Here is a 22405-nt window from a genome sequence, read left to right on the forward strand (position 1 = left end):
GGCAAAAATAGTTGTAGCGTGTAACTTTTAGCAGTTAAGTAGCAGGTAACTGTTAGAGTGGCGGGTAACTGTTAGAGTAGCTGGTAGTTGTTAATTAGTGGCGGGTCGAGGTTAACTGTCAATGTAGCAACTAAAAGTATGAGTATTTGACAAATGTATCAGTTAGAAATTAGAATGTTCAAATACAATAAAAATACATGCATAATAATTAAAAAGTAAACAAAAGTTGTCAAACGCTATTCGTTATCTTTCAAACGCTAATATGTTTAACGTTTGACGAAAGTTATCTAAACACTACCTCTACCACTAACCGCTACATGAAATGCTACCTTACCAAACATACTTGTCTTTTTCCACTAGTGTTATAACTTGGTCCAAATGGTAACCGCTACCTAAAACGAATTTAACAAGATGTGACTACATATATATTCTCACCTATAAATCATAAAAGTTAGTCGAATTGGACTACTGGAGTATGTTAATGGTTTTAACATTAAAGTGTGACAAGTAAACCAAAATGAAAGAAATATACGAAGTATATCATTTATGCTACTAATATATATTACCTCCATTTTTATTTAGTTGACACCTTTTTTTACCACGCTTGCTAACACACTATTTTAACGATTAATATATCTAATTCTTAATATTGTAAAATTATAAAAAGTGGATATTAATAAAATATACATTGAGACGATTCAAACAAGATCACACTTGACTAAGTTTTATCGCAGCTATAAATCAAAAAAGTTAATCAAAGTGAAATTTGTGAATAGTGTAAAGGTCAAATGGTGTCAACTTGAAAAATGGAGGAAATACTTTGTACGAAGTATATGAGTATAAAACTCAAATGTTATCCTATAAAAAGTTGCTATTATTAATATACATTTTCATAATATTAACTTTAATACATCCGATTAACATATATTATCATTTATCATATATTAATGATTAATTTATACATTGAAATATACAACTATTCAAATTGTGTTGACCATTCTCAAATGAGGGGAGTAAGGATCTGTTCTGATTTATTAAACTGAACTGAACTGATTGAACTGAACTGAACTAAACTGAATTAAGCTAAAGTGAAATGAATTGTAACTGAAATTAGGAATTGAACTGAACTAAAATTAAAATGAAGCGAACGGACCCTAATTTTTTTTTATTAAGGGAGGTGATTATTTTATTTCAAGTATTTTCATATTGTATGATTAATGGGCCCAAGATATGCGAAGTAAAGTAAGAAAAGTAGTGGGAGCAGGTAAAAGTGATGGGCCAAACCTTCAAATGAATGGAATCGGACGATAAGTTTTTTCATTAAGCAATATTAGAAGATTATATTGGGGTTGAGACTTGAGACAGGACCTTTAATAATTAAAGTACAACCTTACTTAACCAAAACCATTATTATCATTACCACAGGCTTTAATCATATATTCATATGTATTTAAGTTTTATGCACTCCACATGCACCAATGTACCATGGTTCATGGACCATTACACTATACACCCTTCGTTTCATAATAATCGCAACACTTTAACCGGAATTATACTGATGCACTACTTTAACCATTAATATTTGTAATTATATATTATTATGAAGTATAACAACTTGACCTATTGAGTTCATACATAAACACTAATCTAAAAATATATTTCACAGCAATATATGTTTTTAATAAGTTGAAAAAAAAAGTCAAAATAAACATATAAATAATGCAAAATTCAAAGTGTTGCTATTATTACAAAACGGAGGGAGTAATATTTTGAACCAATGGTTAAGTTTGGAATGTTAATTTATTTTTGGCTTGATAAAGAGTTTATGATGATTAGTGAAATCTCTCACATTTGAATAAATTTTTCTATCAAATAATAATAATAATAAATGAATTAGACTATTAGAGAAAACAAAAGTTTATCTATGCTAAACATAGATTTAAGAATTTAAGAATTGTAATTAATAAAAGACTAAGGTTTTTTTAATTCATCTTATTTCACGAAAAATATAAACTAATAAAATAAATTCAAATAAGTTCTATAAGATATAAGAGGAAACTCAAGTTCAAAACTTCGTAGTAATTCAAATGAAATCTCACTCTCTTAGGATCTGTTTACATTTATTGATTTGAGCTGAAGTGAGCTGAAATGAATATTTTATGAGAGAAGAAAATTAAGAAGTGAAGTGAAATGAACTGATTTAAGCTGAACTGAACTGAAATTCACTTAAAGTGAACAAGCCCTTACTTTAACCAATACTTCGTATTATGGAATTATTCTATTTTATTATTTTTATATTGTAAAATCTCATTGCTCCTAACAATCCAAATTGACATAGAGCCAGCAAGAAATCCATTATATTGGGCCCACTTTGTATTTTTCTTCCTCCTTCTAATTTCCTTTGTTATGATCTTTTCCAACTTTTCAAAACACAACATTTCATATCAAAATATTGTTTCACTTTTATGACGATAACAAATAGCCTCTTTTTATTTGTGTCTCTTCAAAGGACTAGTTTGGAGCCAAATTAGTCAAACAATTAGTTTGACCAGAACATGATTGATTTTACAACTTCCAATTGAGTGAGAAATTATTGCCACTCCACTTTCTTTTTGGATGATAAGTTGCAATTGTATCTCAGGGAAAAGTAACCATCTTTGAAGCAAACCTTACAAGTTATAACAATTGATGATGGACGTACTTCTCCTTAACATTGATTGTCACTTCGGCTGTGAAACAATTACCTTTTAAAAGGTTCTTTTTTTTTTTTTTTATTATTATTATTATTATTTTTTTTTATATATTCATTTATTTATTTTTTTTTGAAACGTGGTGGCTAAATGCTCATGTATAGAACTCGTGCACAAAGATACATAAGTTGGCCTCGAGAGGGTACTGAAGAAACATACTTCGTTGTTTAAAGGGGCTTGAAACAATAGTGCATTCAATCTTAAGCTTCTTAGTGCACAAGTATAGTGTAAAATGATATGATGTACCTTCTATAGGTTTTTTTTTTCCCAAGGCTAAGGACGTACCTTTTATAGTTCTATGTTCCTTTTAGAGTGCTACATTTACATTTTACAATTTTACACTCTCCTTTTGGCTAAAAATATCCCATATTAGGATTACATCTGCATATGGGCCTTTTATGTCATTGATGGGTCGGCCCAATAAAAGTGCAGATCCTTTTGGGTATCCAAACAGATGACAAGGTTTTTTTTTTTGAGAAAATAAATAAATTTAGAAGAGAAAAAAAAAAAAAAAAAATCACACACCGACACACAACGTCTATAATAATTTTATTTTTTTTTTTTGGACAAAAGATACTATTAAAGAAAAACAGAATTACAACCTAATACTAACTAAAACAAGAACACTTAACAACCTACACACACTAAGTACCATTACAGGAAGATCGAAGAGAACCAAACATAATTATGGACATGGGATGATGGACATAGACAAATTGAAACTTAGAAATATTGTTACATGGAATGATGGACATAGAAATATTGAAACTTAGAAATATTGTTACATGGAATGATGGACATGGACAAAAAAGCAAAGAAATTTGATATGCAAATCAAAAACTTAGATTAACAAATTGAAACTTAGAAATATTGTTACATGGAATGATGGACATAGACAAAAAAGCAAAGAAATTTGATATGCAAATCAAAAACATAATTATGAGAACCTAAACATTTTTAAATATAATTGGACAAGTTTAGGGCATATCTTAACAATATAGAACTAAACATTACCGTATAACATGACAACTAATGAACTACATATTGATAAGCATAATCAAATTATATAATTAACCTTAGCTTACTTAAAGGATTTGCACAGCTAGTAATATGGAATGTACATATATTTCGTATATAGATTATATACAATAGACGTTAAAGATAAGCTTAGACTAAGTCAAGTATTAGACTTGGACACCTACAATCAAGCTAATAATTAGTGAATTGTAACACGTAAGAATGTGATAAGATTAGGCTAACAAGCTTTATATCTTCGCTTGTCATAGAATAAATCATCGAGTATTTTGATAAGATACAAACTAGTCACTTAACCTCGGTTATTTGGAAACAATTCTAACCCATCTTATAATTTTAATAAAATAATAATTGTACAAGTAATAAATCTTGGCCAAAGGTGATGCAAGTATGCAATCTCATCCCGCGTATATCCCTACTTCATAGGCCAACAAATCATACATTTTGTTATCTTATTTGGACCGTTTACATTATCATATTTCATAAATACCATTCAAAACTTTATAAATAGCATATACAAATGAAGTATTATATAGGCTAAATTGTACTCACTGACACTAACTTTAGAGTATATGTTGTTTATCAATATACGACCTTTCTTGTTTTTTTGTGTTGTTTTCTAAGCATGTATCATATTCATTGACAGTTAGGCCTAGCCGCCTAGGCACCATGTCAATTGATTATCATACTCTTACTTAAATAACAATTCTTCAAAATCAAACTATTCTTAGAATAAAGTAACAACGATTAGTTCTTATTCTTTTTAATGCTTAATCATTCTATACGAAATTCTTAAACAAAGATATCAAAGCTAACGTACTTCTTCTACATTATCATTTTATTAATAGCCTTTTTAAAGTAAGATATGATTTCCCTATTTTTAAAGGTTGTAAGTAAAGCAAACCTTCATTTAATAATATCGACCACTTCTTTAGAAAAGAAGGAACCTCGAATATTAGATTATCGCAGTCCAAAATTAAGGGATAGTCCAAAAACATGATAAGAATTTTCTTATATTTTTTGTATAGAAAACGAGTTTTTATCCCATACAAAAAAAAAAAGTGTGGCTGCTGGGATTCGAGCCCAGGTCTCCACGGCCACAACGTGGAATTCTAACCACTAAACTACAGCCACATTTTTGTTATTTTTTCACTGTAAAATTAAATATACATATATTATGCTTTACACATTACAACTCACGCCATTGTTGACTGAGTTAAGGTATATGCTGATAAGATTCTGCAAATTGCGCAAATTGCGCCAGTTGCGTAGATTTTTAATGGACAGATTCTCTGTTACCTTAACTTGATTGTCTTTGACAAGTACTAAACCTTTTGTTTGTCTTGTAACTCATTTTTTTTTTTTAGAAGAATTGTTTGTCTTGTAACTCTTGTTCTACAATAATTGGGGTATAACTTTCAATTTGGAATGGCTTTTGACCCATTTTTGTTATCTTTGAAATTGAAAATTTGATTTCGAGAAATTAATTTTTTTTAAGGAGTAAGAGGTTGCATTTATACTTTAAGTAAGATTAATTTTTTAGGGGTATGTTGTAATTTAGTTTGTAAAGAGTAATTTTGTTAGTAAAAGATGAATGACTTTTGTCTTCTATCGGAATAACTTTAATCATCCTTAAAATTATTTTATAAGGAGCTTAAAATGCAACAAAGATCATTAATTAAGCTCTAGATACCATATAAATGAATTGAGTACGTTAGAGGTAGTTGATATTCTCATTGAGTTTATCATATATTTATTCCTAAGAAGTAATGTAATCCCCGTCAAAAAAAAAAAAAAAAAAAAAAAAGTAATGTAATAGTTCACAAAAGATAATAACAAAATATATATACACTTGTATACGAGTTGTTATACAAGATAATATTAGTGAATATTTACAAACGATAATTAAGAGAAGATTCTAATCTAACTACTTTGGACTTGGCCATCGGTATCATTAATTGTTAATAGTTTGCATAACTAATAAAGATCACTCTACAAGTCGAGCAATTAAAATTTTATTCAAAACGCAAAAGATGAGAATATGGACATTTTGTGCCTCAATAAAAATCATTTGTATTGTTTGAATATACTAAGATCTAAATTGGTTCTTTATGCACAAGTTAGTACATGTATATTGAATACAAGTATGTTATTGGGTTAAACTCAATTACTACGATTTTACTCATATTTAGAGCTATTAATCTCAAATGAAAATCAATCAATGTGGTGTGCACAAATTTTATATTGATGTTAGATACTGTAATTTGTCGTACAAACAATTTCAAACAAAAGTTGAAATTTCTTCAAAAAAAAAAAAAAAGTTGAGATGTATTTAAAAAAAAAAAAAAAAGTTGAGATGTTCCACCAAACAAACAAATAAAAACGAGATTTGAAATCAGATTTAAATCCTCCAACTTAGACAAATTTGTACCTTTCTCAAAAAAAAAAAAAAAAAAAAAAAAAAAAAGACAAATTTGTACTAGTCATATTTATTTGTTTAAGGCCAAAAATAAATAAAAATTTGATTCTCATTTATGACCCCAATTAGGCAATTAGTTTAAGACAAGAAACGTGTTCGAGTATATTTTCGCAACTATGGCCTTAATCATACTCCGTAATAGGTAAAGGTAGCGACTATGATTACATTTAAAAGCATGTTTGAATATGTTTTCAAATCTTTGAACTTTAATCAAAGGGAAAACAGACACTTCGGAGTTTTAAAAGTAGGTTTTTATTTCTTTGAAACTTATTCATACTGATGATTTTGAGCATTCTACCAAAAGGGTTATTGGAGTATAATTTCATATTTAAAATGGCAAATTCCCAATAATAAAGATCAATAAAAATCCGCCCAAAATAATGAATTTTAGTTTTGCATCCATAATATACGTAGTAAAACAGGCATTCAGGATTTTGATGAGAAAAGTTGAAGGGAGGCTTAACACATGAAATGGTTCAAAAGCAATAATCTGCAAATTATGGTGTCACATTTAGCACGACAAAAGTGCTTACCTTCCTTAACGGTACCAATATACATTGTAATAATTGTTACATAAAATTGAAACAGAGTAAAAATAATGAGTACCAAATTACTAACTAAGGATCTATGAGACTAATAATAGTAATAGTAATCATATAAAAGTCAAATGATATAATCCGAGCACACTTTTAAATGATGTTATGTTCCATAATTGGAACTACAAAGAAAAAAGCATCCGAAATGATAACAATGGTGAAGAAAAACACTACAGAATAACAGCCATCAGGATGAAGACCTGAATCTTATTGAATAAAAAAGATAACCACAAATACGAAATTGAAAAGGTACTAATAATCCTTTTCTTCTTCAATTATCTCCTCTTTCCAGCAGCATTTCAGAGCTGGCTTTGGCTTAGGGGCAAATCGAGTTGCCTTGCAGAACTTCTGGTAGAATACAGAAGAGTCGCCAAATCCGAGCTCCTCAATGCCTCCCTCTTCACGACTGTAGCCGTTCACGTTAACGAAACAGTTGTGCTCCATAGAGTTAGCAGCAATCTCAGCATGAATAGCAACGCTAAACTCGCTTGGTTCAAAGCAAGCAAGAACCCTCTCCACCAGCTGGTTCAGATCAATCTTCTTCAGGTCATAACCAACAGCTTCAAAGCTGGCGTAACTGAAACCATCTTCAGGGGTGATGTGAATGGTGGAGATAGCAGATCCTTCAATAGCATTCATAGAGTAACCACAGGGTTCGAAATCAAAGTCACATATCTTTGAGTCTGGAAGAATTTTGCGAATTCCAGAGCTCTCTGTCATCACAGCAGCATTCGGCGATTGAGATTTGAAGAAGACAGAAGCCCTCTCCTTGTTAAGTCCGGTCATGCACATCTCAAGAGTATAAACAGGGGCATCAAAGCTGATCGTTTCAGCTGATGCAGAGTAAACATGCCATTTTTGGGGCTTTGCGGAATCTCCCATAACAAAGGCCTTGCTGCCAGCCGCAAGCTTACCAAAGTAACCATCAAGGACAGCCACTTCCTCAGAGAAGCTCCGGTGAGGGTAAGATTGGGCACCCGGAAAAATAAAACTGCCACGGGTGTAACGAACAGATTTCACGTCAAGGGAAAGGCTTTCAGCCAACTTCAAAATAGGTGGGATTGCACGGAGCAGCTTAGTAGTCCCACAAGTCTTAATGATGATCTTGTATGCGTACACAAAGAGGCTAGACTCAGAAAGAACGTAAGAGTCTACATCGTCATTTGCAAGTGAATCAACAATGGTGCACTCAGCAGGGCCAAGAATCTCATCCAACTGTGCTTTAGCCAAAGCACGGAGACCCTTCCCTTCAGGATCGACAAAGATACTGGGCTCAAAGAACGAAATCTCTAGCCTCTTCTCGAACCCTTCAAAACCAATAGCAGAAATTGCCATTTCATTGTTGTTAGTGTTATTGTTGTTGTCTCCAGCCATGGGAACCGTCATGACTACGTATACTAGAAGAACGCCTTACAGTCGCAAAGAGGAAGTCGAAGTACACAGGAAAGAGGAGAACAGAAGAAGAAGAAAGGGACTTAAAACCAAAAACAGCAATAACTAAAAAAAAAAAAAATGACCACGTCTAGCGGTCGAGCGGAACACTAGTTAGGGAATATCAGGATGGTTTGCGAGCGCACTGCAAAACAGAAACAGAAAAACCCGTAAGTAAATCGTAGCGATTTCATATAATCCATTGAATACAATTGAATGCAACAAAAGGAGCTTACGTTTGAGTAAGCAGCTGATCTGAATTTCTTGATTCCTCCCTTTGGTCGGACGTCTTCAATGCTGTAGGCGAGTGGAGCGGCGTATAACAAGGATTTACTACTACTACTACTAGAATCGTCTTTACCACCTTTAGATTCCATTAGAACATTCACTCTTCACTGATAAAACAACCCAGAAATTAAATGTTAGCATATAATAGGACTATAAATTCAAAAAAATACACAAACACGAACATAAATCTGATAAAAGCAAAAATCAATTGCAGCACCAGAGATGGATTAGTGAAATTGTGAGAGATTAATATGCAAACATTATTAAGACGCAAATTCATAAATATTATTCATGCCAATTGAAGAAATAAATTTGAAAATTCATACATGATAATTATCTTGAACAAATTTGAAGAAATTGTTGGTTGCCTGAATCTATATTCATTAATTCTAGTCAAATTTATACCGCGATTATAATTAACAAAATAACAAAGAACTTGTCAAATCAAACGGCGGACCAACGTCATATTGACAGCGATTTATCAAATTAAAACCGACTTGAAAAACTCAAACACGAAAATCGCGCAATCTCATATCGCTTTCTCAAATTAAAAACAATTTCTACGATTTCAGAATTTGAAAAACCAATTAAAAACAACCTAATTCATCAGATCTAGAGAGATAAAAAAGAAGAATTAATAAAACGATAAAAAAAAAAAAGAAATTCAAAAAACGATAATCATAATCATCAAATCGCATGCATCATTTTATCGATGCTAAAAACCCTAAAACAATTCTAATAAAATTGAAAATAAACAAAAATCTAGATCTAAAGAAACAATCAAAATGGAACTCGCATAATCATAATGAAACAATAAACATCATGAAAGATTGAACAGAATTACAAAAACAACAAAAGCAACAAAAACAATCAAATCAAGATGATAAAAACAGAAAATAAATCGAAAGGAATTGGGAAACTTACAGATAAATGGAAAATCAAAGAATGAACCAAAATCAGTTCCCAGAACCAACAATCGGATTATCGAGAAAAACAAAGATTCCGAAATAATTACGAAATAATTGAACCCAAAAGAAAACCCTAGGAGAGAGAAACCAAGGCAAAAGTATATGATGAAAAGATGATTAAGAAATTGAGAAATGCGGCTTTTGGAAAATTGGCAGGCTTTCTTTTGCAATTGAGATAAGTAAGCAAGCAGGTTAGGTCTTTATATAAGGGAAAACGAAGTGTAGACAGCTGTGAAAGGGTGAAAAGACGGTCATACCCTTGGGTTTCCGTGGAGGCTACTCAGCCATGAGTCAGGGGTATAATTACGGAATTTAGCCCCTATTTATTTTCCTAGATTTTTTGTGGCCCAACACGTTGCTTACATCTTATTGACTATGGGATTAGTGGCTCTCGTTGCTTCGCATGACTGTATAAGTCTTTTTTTTTTTGGATTTTATTATTATTGGTAGTTTTTTATTTTTTGGGGTATAATGGTAATTAAATAAATAAATATTGCCATAAACTTGTAGGATTCTCTAGAGGAGTACGAGTACATTTCTTTTAACCGTTGTTCAAGATTCATGAATAAATGGGTCGGTCCATTGCTCATGTGAGCCTGTCTTCATTCGCCATTATTTATTATTTATTTATTTATAATATTATAAAAACAAAATATGAGTACTCCCAATATTTGTATTTTGAAATTGAAGGAATGTGTACAATTGGTTACAAGTTTAAATTATTTTCTAAATACTGTAAGTCTATAACTCTAATCAAATCTTTAATTGTTGAATCATTTTGATTTTGTCAAGGTACTGGAATTTTAATTTTCTCTACTATTCAGTATTCATTGTATAACGTATGTATTTTAAACTTATCTTTGGATTTATTGAAATAAGTTATTAAGTTGAACAAATTATTATATACCAAAGTATAATTGTTAAAAAAAAAAAAAAAGATAATTGTATTATAATGTCATTAAAACCCCTATCAATTACTTTGTGGGTATGAATGTCACTCATTACACTTTACCTTCAAAACAATTAAGTTCAAAAATAGTTAAGTTATGGGTTCATTCGACATCATTGTGTTTTTACGTTTTTTCATCATATTATGTGTCGTATAATAATGAATTTAAAATTAGTTAAATTTATTAAAATTATGATAATTTTGAAAACTAAAAAAAAAAAAAAAAAAAAAAAAGGGAAATACTTTTTTCTTATTTTCAGTTTTTGGTTTTCGAAAAAACAAAAAATTAAAACCAAAAAATAATGTCAAACAAACCATTAGTTTACAACTTTACAAGTAATGAGTTGAGAATGAAATTAGGCGGAAAATTCACCATATCTATTTAGCATTCATCTTTTGAGTTTACATTTTTTTTTTTAATGAAATTAGGCGGAAAATTCACCATATCTATTTAGCATTCATCTTTTGAGTTTACATTTTTTTTTTTTTTTTTGTTGTTGCAATATACTATTCACAATTACACTATATTAGTCTATCCAGGTAAGAGGGACAATGATACACATACATTGAATGTATGTGGTCCCAAGATACATTACCAATTAAAAATTGACAATTCATCATTAGCTAAAAAAATGAGAGGGAAAAGTTTTTGGTTTTTGACGCCATTTACCATAAAAAGGCGGGACAAATTTCATTGACGACAAATAATCTTTCTTGTTACTAAATTTTTTTTGTTTTTTTTTTTGACAACTAAAATATACAATGTTGTTACTGAGAAAATAGCATCTTAGTCAACGTCATTAATGAAGAGAAATGTTTATTATAAGAATCGAATAATACTTCAATTGACGATATTTTACAAACTATAAATCAAAAAATTATTATAAAAAAACCAATGGAATTATTTTTTAAAGATTTTTTTTATAGACATCCATATCGATATATTTTCAAAAAATTTATGAAGTTAGAAAATTTTAACCTTACTATGTTTGTTAACTTTTTAAAAAAAGTGTTAGTAATTTGTCATTATTGTTACTACAAAAATTTCAAACATAACAATAAAGTACAATTATATTTTTATTACATATAAGAAACTATATAAAATTAAATAGGTTGTACGGATTAATTCATACATTGGAGGGTTTATTCATTTCTTGAAGGTTTTTAATCAAATAATTGAAAGTTAACATGAAATTACAAAAGCTAAGGTTATACACAAATTATTATCACTTATTGCTAAATACTCCCGTGTATTTATAACTTATCTTTTTTTATTGCGTTATTAAATAAGTTGGTTTAATTTTTTATTTGATTTTATCATATTTACGTATACTAGTTTACTCATATTATGTTTCAAAAAAAAAATTTACTCGTATTAAATACGTGGAAAAAGAATAGTTTGCTTATAGTATCAATAAATACAAAGTGTTATTAAAAAAAGGATTTTTTTTTTTAAAAAAAAGGATCAATTATATGCTTTTAAACATCAAAATTGAAACATTATTGAGGCCATTGAGAGTTACAATCTAAGTGTAGTAGATTTACTTTATATATTTGAAGATTTAAATAAAATAATTAAGAGTTTAAATCGAATCATGATTGGTTACACACAATATAATTATTGTCACTTATTGCTAAATATCCCATGTGTTTACGACATATTTTTTTTAATAATAAGTTATTACTTTTTGTTTTTTAAAAAAAAGATTAGTTGTTACTAAAAAAAAAAAGTGTTATATATGAGTAAAATATATAGTTTCGAATACTATATTTTCATTTTTTGTTACCATATAACACTACTAGAAAAAGCTCATTTACCGATGGCCTTTAATATCCATCGGTAAAAATGAAATTTACCGATGGTTTTTCTAAGCCATCGGCATTTAGAGAAACACCGATGACCTAGCTATCGGTATATTTTTTCCGATAGCTTTCGTCCATCGGAATATTATTTTTTTAAAAAAGAAAATTTAATTTTTTTACCGATGGTTAAAAGCCATCGATAAAACAAAAATACCGATGGTTTTAGATCATCGGTATTTTACCGATAGCTAAAAGCCATCGGTAATTTTTTAAAAAACAAAAAAAAAAAAAAAAATCGGATTTTTTTGTAATCCTAAAATCCTAAGGAACCCTAATTTTTTTTCAGTCGAATCCGCCTCTCTCCTCTCATTTCTCTTCTCTCTCCTCACGCCTCTCCTCCCCTTCTCCTCTCTCTTTTCTCCTCCTTCTCTTTTGCTTTCACTGCTCTCCATCTCCTATCTCCTATTTTAGCACTCTTTTTTTCACCATCTTCTCCCTCATCAAAACCACCACCACCATAACAAGCCATTAATTTTCTTTATGAATTTATGTGGTTACTAGCATCACAATCAAGAGCATTTACTTTTAAATCGAAGTTTACGATTTTTTTTGTTCAATCTCGACCATGAAAATTCCAGATCTGGAATTTTCATGGTCGAGTTTGACCATTTAAACCCAAAAAATGTGAAATATCATAAGGTATGTTGATTTTTATTTTAAGATTGTGGGTTACTTTCGTTTTTGTATGGTTTAAATTTTGATTACATTGTTTGATTTATTTTGGTTGATTTCGTTGATTGTTGTATAATTTTTGTGGGTGTAATTTTGATTTCGTGGGTTGATTTTTGTTGTGGGTTTAATTTTGATTTCGTGGGTTGGTTTTTGTGGGTTTAAATTTGATTTTGTGGATTAATTTTTGAGGATTTGTTTAATATTGTGGGTTGATTTTTATGGGATTTATTTTTGTGGGTTTTTTTCATTTTTTTTTTCAGATCTACAATTTGTATATTTTTTCTTTGTTTTCTTGAATTTGGTGGTGATTTTTGGTTGGTGGTGGTAGGTGGTTTACGGTGGTTGGAGGTGAAAAGGGATGTGGTCAACGCTGCGGTGAGAGGTTTTAGGTGGTGGTTGCAGGTGGTTTAGGCGGAGGTGAGAGCTGTTAGGGTTAGTAGAGGGTAGGGGGAGGTATGGGGTGATACGGGGCAGGGTATTAAATTTTTTTTTTTTTAATTACGATTTACCGATGGCTAAAAGCCATGGGTAAAAAAAAAATTCCGATGGCTTTTGCCATCGGTATTTTAAAAAAATACTACGTGATTTTGCCATCGGTAAAGCCATCCGTATCAATTTTACCGATGGCTTTTCCATCGGAATTTCTTGTTTCCGATGAGTGGTTTTCCGTTAGCCAAATACCGATGGCTGCCATCGGTATTTGGCTCATTTCTTGTAGTGTAATTATGTGATTAAGGAAACTATACTAAAAAAAACTGTTGTGATTAAGGATGACATACGAACCTGGTACCAAATTTAATGTGTAACAATTTATGAGCAACGTGTTAGTAACCAACATTGTGACGAAAAAAAAGGATTTCATTAATGAAAAATAGTCAAACGGCACTTACAAACGTTGTGAGATATTCTGATATTCACCATGTAAACATTTAGCAAACAAAATATAGTACTCTTCATAGCATCGTCGGTGATGACTAATCATATACTTACAGTTTTCACATCAATGGTTAATATTAATGTGAAACACGATTACTATATATTTACTTATTCAACTTTATTTCTTATGACTTTTTAGTGACCGTGTCTATTTCACATCATCCATAAGTTTAAACACTTGTCGCCTCTTTTTCTCGGACATGAAAAAAATTTAAAGAAAAATCATTACACGTGATCAATATAATGTTGTCTTATTTCCTATAACGATTAATGTGTTTTATTAAGTTAAATTATTAAGGATAAATTGGTAACTTTGAAAGTTATAACTATGGTCTATGTATAGTATTCAAAGTTTGAAAAATTATTGAGAATTATATTCAATATATCAATTTATTACTAATAATTATATGTTCACAATTTTATTTGGGTTTTGTCGTTACTACAAAAGTATATTTGTAAAATATAACTTACTCATCACAAGATTTAGGATACAATATTTGTTACTATCTTTGTAAATATCAATTGGAGGGTAAGGACAAATAAAATTTGAAAAAAACGTAACTCATGTTCTTGTGAGGGATCGAACTCGTAAACAATATTTCATCGGTGCAAATTTATGTTCATCGTTAGTAATCAAGATTGCAAGATAAACATCGACATTTGTAGGAATTTTTTTTTTTTTTTTGTTAATAATAAGTAGTGCTACGTCTCTTATATTTGGTTACCAAACATAATTGCTTGTGTTACTAAACAATATGCTTGTGTTACTAAATAAATTAGTAAGTTAAAGTGTTTAATATTATCGGGATTTTTTTGCCCTTTTCGCTGACTTTTTATCTTTTTCAGCCATTGTTGAGGTCATTCGACTCTCATTTTTTTACTAACGAATAAGACTTTGACCACTTTTGTTACTTTAATAATTATTGTATTTCTACACAATTCCAAATTCAATAGAAAATGGGAAGAAGAAAAAGCAGATGACCAATTTCAATAGTTCAATAGAAAAAGTAGAAGAACACTAATTTCAATTATTGTAGATGATTAAAAGATGAAGATTAACTCAATTAAACTACAAACTATATTACACATTATCTTCTAGATATGAATTTTTTACCTTTTTTTTTTCATCTTCCATGGCGGCCATTGTATTTGATGATGCTAACTGTTGAAAATGAACAAGGTTTTTTTTTTTAATTTCTAAAATAAAATGTTGTCATGTAAAATAACTAATAGGCGACTATCATCGGTGTGATCTTATAGATTAGACAAATATATTATACAGCAATATGCATGTATGTGGGAAGGGAAAGACAAATAAAGCAAAATAAAAATTTTCAAGGCTAAATGTTTCTTTGCATTTTTACCGAAGAATCAAAGAACCATAAAGAGATGCAAAGAAACACTAATCCAATTAGAATAGGGTTATCTTTTCTTCAAAGGGTCATCAGACTTATCATGACTGCAGTAACACTAATGCAAAGAAACACTAATGCCAAGAAACACTAATGCCAAGAAACACTAATTCCATTATACATTTAATTTTTTTAAAAAAACAATAAAATTTATATTGGAAATGACAAAAAAAAATTTGAAATTCAAAGTTTAAACCAGAAATTTATTTGAAATTCAAATAAAAATTTCATATATAGTGGATTTTGGGGCCCATTTTACTAACAAATGATATGCTGCCATGTCACAATGTAAATGTATGTGTAGCTTTTTCGCAAATAAGAGCGCTATTTTTCTTCTCTCTTTATTCCTAAATGTTGGAAAACGAAAAACGATTTCTACACAAAAAGATAGATTTTTTTTTCCCAAAAATGTGTTTTTGTGTTAAAAATACAAGTGTTTTGGTGATGAAGTTTTTTCTCATTTTTAAAATGTAGCCATTTTCAAAGCAAAGGATATCAAACAAAATGTAGAAGATGTTAATTTGGATTATGTTAATAGGAGAAATAGAAGTTTTAACAACAAATTACAATTAATTGCGTTATTTTTTTTATTTTTTTTTTGTTGTCTCTACTCATAAATATCAATTTTTCATAATTTTTATTTATTGAGAATTGGAGATACCACCTCTGTTTCATATTATTTACAACGGTTTAAGATAAAGTAGAGAGGAAAAATGTTTGATCGTTGCAAATAATGTAAATGAAGTAGTATTAATTATTCAAATTGTGCATTAACAAAGTAATAAAAGAAAAAGTACTTAAAAATAATTATTAAAGATATATTAAGGTTTTGTTCACATTTATTTAATTTTAGTTCACTTCACTTCAGCTCCAATCAGTTCAGTTCAGCTTAGTTCAGCTCCCAATTTCCCTCTCTCATAAAATATTCATTTTAGCCCAGTTCAGTTCAGTTTAATCAGCTCAATAAATGTGAACAGGCCCTAAGAATATATGGGTACAGTTTAAGAGTTTTAATTTCAAAGTTATATCAAAAAATTAAATAAAATTATGTATGGCTACTTTGAAAAGTTTTAATGTAACGTGATGTGCGGGATGATGTTATTATAATGATAGTACAATATTAGTATCTGATCATGATTTGCATGATGTTATCATTATTAATATCATTAATTCATTATATACCAAATCATCTTCTTTTTTTTTTTTTTTTTTTTTTTTTTTTAATTGTATATACCAAATCATCCCATCCATTGTGATATGATTAAATTTTATCTATAATATAATAAATGATTATCTGTTGGAAATGATTGAAAATTCATAGTCCGTAGTAATTATATACTGTATTCTAAAGGGTAGGCCGTCAATAACTCAATACAATCCGTATTTGTGTACAAGATTCAAGCCATACAATACAATACAACTCTTTATGTCACATATCCATTTTTTACAATGTTTGCACGGGATTCACCAATCCACATAATGTGGTAGCGCGAAATAACTAGCTTGGGGACATATTAGGGAAGAGGGATTGCGATGGTTGGGGACATGGAGCATGGTCCGGTGGAGTTCAAGTAGGACCATGAATTGGTGTCCACAAGTATAGAAAACAGAATCAGATACTCCCTTGTGACCTTGTGTGGATGGGAAGATAATGATCGCTGACCCAACGTTTTGTTTCGATTTTGAAGCTTTCAGGGACACTCTCCTTCACAACAGATCCGCAGCATCACATTCTAATTCAGGCCAAGCAGAACAATAATATCTACCGTGTCCACAAATCTCAACATCAGAGTGATAAGCACGAACAAACAGTTCACAAAGCAAAAAGTGCATAGCATAATCCTACAATTACTCCGTCTAGAACCAGGTTCTGCATAGTTGCCCATATCAATCCATCTGTATTAATATGATCCATAAGCTAGAACATCAATCTACCTGGCAAGACACAACATTAACATTGCAGCGACTGTCAAGAGCCAATATACTATCAGATATAAGCTGAAATTGAAATGCAAAATGAGGAGATAAAAGAAAAAGATAACTAGCCATTTTACTTTCATCAGAGGCTCTTTTATTTTGACAAAAATATTTTACGGTAATATGATTGGAAAACAATGAGCAACGGATAACATAATCTTACAAGTAAAATTATGGAGGAAATGGAAGAGTAAAGGAGGAGAAAAAGGGGGTGTTAGGACTGTTAAGAGTAGGAAGGAAAACGTTCATTTCAAAATTTCAATAGGAAAATGCTTTCTGCTGTTGAGAAAAGTATGTCCCGCCTTTAAGAAAATTGTTTACCACCGTTTATAAGCCAAACAGTAATAAGTGGGAAAATATTTTTCGTCAAAACAAACAGATCCAAGTGCTGCAACATCCACATTCCAAATAGAGCGACAACATCTAAATTTCTTAGCAAGAAAACAAACGCGCATAGTCAATGCTGGCTGTACAAAATTTCATGTATTGAAGCATATACCTCCATTTCTCTATATTTCAAACACCTGTATGCCACAGTAACCAACCAACTTTTCTTTCAATGCTCATATGCTACGAGTCTAACAAAAATAAGTTTCCTCACCTTCCCAGCAACTCAAATTTAATTATCTCCACATCAATCAATTTCCAAACCCCAATCCCAATTTGAACACAAATTATATTGCCCCAAAAATAATTTAATTCTAGTTCCTTTTTCAGAAGCTTCTCCAACCTTACAACGTAGCATTTCCTCATAACCCTCCGGTCCCATAGAACCTTCAAATCTGATAGATATAAAATAAACCTCCTAACCCATATGAAAGTTAAGGGTATCAGGAAAAAAGAATAATAAACCGAAAGCTGTGAAGACGGACAAACATTGATTTTCAGCAGAGTCAATTGGAAGTAATTAACTTTTGAGAGGTCTTGAAATTACTGAAAAAGATAAGCAGCATCAGAGAGAGCCCTCAATAAGTAATTTAATTTGTTTGACACTGTGACAATGGAATTAGGATACAGTGAAAGAGAGACATAGCACTGTTTGTACACACAAGAGAAGGATGAAAGGGAGGAAGAGGAATCCATAAGAAAGAGCTTGAGGTGGGGGAATGCCGGAATGGGAGGCTTGGTGCGCCCTGTCCTAATTCTTGTAGTAAGCTCCAAGGAGACTACCAAGACTTTCAAATGCCAATAATGTAGGGTGATGGATAGCCACAAAGATTTAAGATAAATTTAAACGGGTAAGAATTCAAATTTGAGACCTTGTAACTTTGGAATTGATAAATTTGGAGGCACTTAAATTTAGAGATTAAAAAATCAAATCAGCCAAAGTTTAATTCACCCCCCTCACCTCTAGTACCCCAGAGAGTTATATTTTATTCGCAAAAATTATTATGCACTAAAGATCTATACAAGACTGTTAGACTTGGAATTATGCTGTGTTCTCATCTAAGACAGAGGCAGATGAAATATATCAGTAAAGGCATCTCCAAATCTACAATGAAATATACACTGCTAAACTACCTAAATAACGATTGACCTGCTTAAACCATTGGAGATGAATCTAAAGACTTTCCACCTTCAGCTATCCTATCCGAAGAAGCTAGATCAAAGCCCTCAACTTAGATTATAAATCAAAAATAGTCTGTCTATTTTGGGAGATTCATGCAGCTATGCAAGCAAAAAGCATAATGGATCAAATAGTATGTATTTAACTCATTGGCAACATATGTTTGAGACATACATAAAACACATGAACTCAACTTCATGAAATGGCATCAGCAACAAGGGATTTCTAAAACCAAATTTCGACCTAAGAATCCTCCACAATCACACTTCATATATTCTTTCTAGGTCAACAAAGTCTTTCTAGATTGTAAAAGAAAGGGGCATGCTGGAAATCTATGAAATTTATCCTTCCATCAACCGGATACATGTTGAAAACAAATGCTTTTAATTACTTAGCAACTAGCAAAGATGATCAAATTAGAGGAATCATCTATTCTGAAAAGGGTACACAAAGCATTATACCAAATTCATAAATCAACACAGGAAGCAATAATCTTTTCACTTTCCATGCTTTTTATGAAATATATAGACTTGATAATGGTGGTTATAATGGCAAAAATACATTCCTAAACCAATCTCTTCGCCTCTTCTCAATCACGGATTCATATTCATCTGATTTACAGTTATTCCAACTTATTATAACAATAGAATTGTAAATTGGACATGAAAACCAGTATATTTCCTAAACTAAACTAATCTAATTTTAAGTTGCTGAACAGCCGAACTAGTCTAATCTGACCTTGTGCAATTATGCAGACCAATATTATATGAATTAATTGGAATTAGAGTGAACAGAAACACACAGTTCAAGTTCAATTAACTCATACAACTAAGATGTACAAATTTTCTATGACAAAGCCACAATGTTTGAATGGTACTCGCATGTCGTATCCAATAAAATGAAATAATTGGTTCACACGATTTTCAAACTAAGCTAATAAATCACAAAAAATATAAAGTTGGAAAATTGAAAAATCGAAAGAATAGCGACCATTATTAAGGAGGAGGATTAGCAGAAGAATCACGGGATTTGTAGAATTGAGAATAGCGACGCTCTGGATCCTTGGGTTTAGTAGATTTTTTACGCAACCCAAAGATTTCTTGTACCAATGGAACATGAACTAACACCAATTTCCACGCCATCCACCAACCTACAATTTGAGATTATTCATCAATCAATAAATTAACCGTAATATTGTAATTTCTCAGATGATTAATTGATCAAAATTCAAAAAATTGATTGTTTAATTGCAGTTGATTTGATATACCTAAGCAGAGGACGGAGAGAACAAAGAGAAGGGCGAATAAAGGGCGTAGGAAGAAGAGAAGAAGGTAATCCAAGGAAGAGAGGGAAACTGAATTTGGAGGAACCTCCATTGACATGAATTCTTCTTGTACTTTCAAGGTTCTAGGCGTCAATTAATTTGTGTGATTTCAGATTTTTGTTGTCGAGTTGTTTATTTTTACACAATTGTTGAGTTGCTGAAGAATTCTAACGAACGCAAAAGTGTATTTTTTTTATTTTTTTTTTATTTTTTTTTATTTTTTTAATTTACCCCTAAGTTTTAACTTAATTTATTATATACCATTGAAATTTTTTAATTTCATCATATGATCATCAGTTTCATGAAAATAATACCACATACCCTTTTCTGTTAACTTTGTACTCCCTCCGTCCCCGAATGATAGTCACTTTTGCCATTTTTAGTGACCCAAAATGTTAGTCACATTTGTTTTTTTTCAGGTACCATTAATATTATTTTTTTAATCAAAATTCTCTAACTTTTGCAAAAATATTTGTGCAAATTTAACTTTCCTATGTAAATTTTACTTTCCCATGTACTTTAATTACTTTCTCTCTCTACTTTTTTGCATACCCAATGTGAATTTGCTTTTTCGATGTACTTTATTTAATTCTCCTTAATTCCCGTAATTTTTCTTCAAAAGTGACTATCATTTGGGGACGGAGGGAGTATTAGAGATGGACATGGGCCAGGCCAGCCCGCGGGCGGCACGAGCCCTACACGAAAATGGCACGGGACAATGACCGAGGAGTGGGCCGTGGGCCATGCCGTGAACGCAATTTCGAAAATTTGGCACGGGCACGGTACGAACCCGCAGGCGGCACAGTACTTTGGCCCGTGAGCACGATCCGCTAGCACGACAAATGGCACGGCCAAGTACGACATGCGGCACGCTAGGCACGGCACGACCCGTGCAAAACAAATACTCATATCGCTGCTTCAAATAAATAAATAATAAAAATAACATAAATAATAAAGAACTATGATAATAAAAAGAGCAATAATAAAATAACATACACATAACTTAATACAATTATTTAAATAGTGTATCTATTTTAAAAGTTGTTCAAAAAAAATATATCAATTTTTTTTAAATAAAAAAAAAAAACATGGGCGGCCAAGTGGCCCGGCACAACACGATGCCCACCTTTACTCTGTATGTTAGTCAAGTTAAGTTTGCTAATTGGTTCTTATTTGAATAGTTGATTAAAATAATTAAAAAAAATTTAAAACAAAAATTTTAAAAAAAACCACGATTCCCCAAACCTAGCCACCCCAACACTGCCCCTTACCCCGCCGCTGACCCCAAGACCCTTCTCCCCCATGCCGATGCCGCACCCCTTTGCCTCTATATTTCCTCTTCAAAAAACAATTTCGATCAAAACTCTAACCCTAACCCTAACCTTAAACAATGTTCAATTTCTTCAAATCATAGATAATTTCTTTAAATTGGGGAAAGAATTATCTCAAATTTTCTTCAAATTGAGAGAAAGAGGGGAATTCAGGCTGTTTTGTTAAAGCTAGGGAGTGAGATTTTGTAGATTTCGTGGGTTAGGGTTTGGCTGGTGGCACGACGGGGGAAGGGAGAGGGTCAGCTAAGGATTAAAGGTAGGGGGTGGGTCGCATGGCGATGGAGGACCAGTATGGCTGATCGCCGGGGTGGGGAAGGGGTTGTTGGTAAGTGAGAGGGTGGCTAGGTGGTAAATTGGTGGTGGGGTTTTGGAAATCAGGGAAAGGAACGAAGGAAAGGGAGAGGGGAAGGGGCAGGGGTTGTCGCTGGTGATGGGCGCCGGCCAGCCGGGGTGGCTGTCAGGGCTGGGCTGGCAGGCAGCGATTTGGCTAGGATGGCGATGTTTTTTTTTTATTATTATTATTATTATTTAAGTAAGTAATTAAATAATATTAATAAGAACCAATAAGTGACAGACTGACAGTCACGTGGCATAATTAACCTTAATGGCTAAAGTCATTGACTTCGGTATATTGTGACATTTTCGTGAAACTGAATGATATATGGTAAATTTGAAATTTTTTGATGATATATGGTGAATCATGTTAAAACTCAGGGGTATACGGTGAAAAACCCGTTTTTTTTATTGTTTTTTGTTTAACTAGTATTTAGGCCCGGGCGATGCCTCGGGTTATTATATGGGGTTAATTTTCAATATATGTTTTAATT

General features: G+C 31.3%; 1 protein-coding gene, 1 long non-coding RNA gene and 1 other non-coding gene across 3 annotated transcripts; all 3 read right to left on the bottom strand.

The window, feature by feature from the left end:
* Positions 1 to 4847: 4847 nt before the first annotated feature.
* On the bottom strand, positions 4848 to 4919 carry TRNAH-GUG (transfer RNA histidin (anticodon GUG)). The gene has a single exon. It is a non-coding gene; the product is annotated as a tRNA-His (tRNA).
* A 1979-nt stretch (positions 4920 to 6898) lies between these two features.
* LOC145562264 (S-adenosylmethionine decarboxylase proenzyme-like) lies at positions 6899 to 8418 on the bottom strand. The gene has a single exon (XM_081622483.1). It carries the CDS (start codon positions 8244 to 8246, stop codon positions 7113 to 7115), a length of 1134 nt encoding a protein of 377 aa, XP_081478609.1. The 5' UTR covers positions 8247 to 8418; the 3' UTR covers positions 6899 to 7112.
* Positions 8419 to 16715: 8297 nt separating this feature from the next.
* LOC145562266 (uncharacterized) lies at positions 16716 to 20464 on the bottom strand. The gene is made up of 3 exons (XR_014094306.1): positions 20191 to 20464; positions 19914 to 20073; positions 16716 to 17314 (listed from the first exon to the last, which is right to left on the bottom strand). It is a non-coding gene; the product is annotated as an uncharacterized LOC145562266 (long non-coding RNA).
* Positions 20465 to 22405: the final 1941 nt, after the last annotated feature.

This window comes from Chenopodium album, chromosome 10, assembly GCF_948465745.1.
Source record: "Chenopodium album chromosome 10, dcCheAlbu1.1, whole genome shotgun sequence".
Taxonomy (NCBI): domain Eukaryota; kingdom Viridiplantae; phylum Streptophyta; class Magnoliopsida; order Caryophyllales; family Amaranthaceae; genus Chenopodium; species Chenopodium album.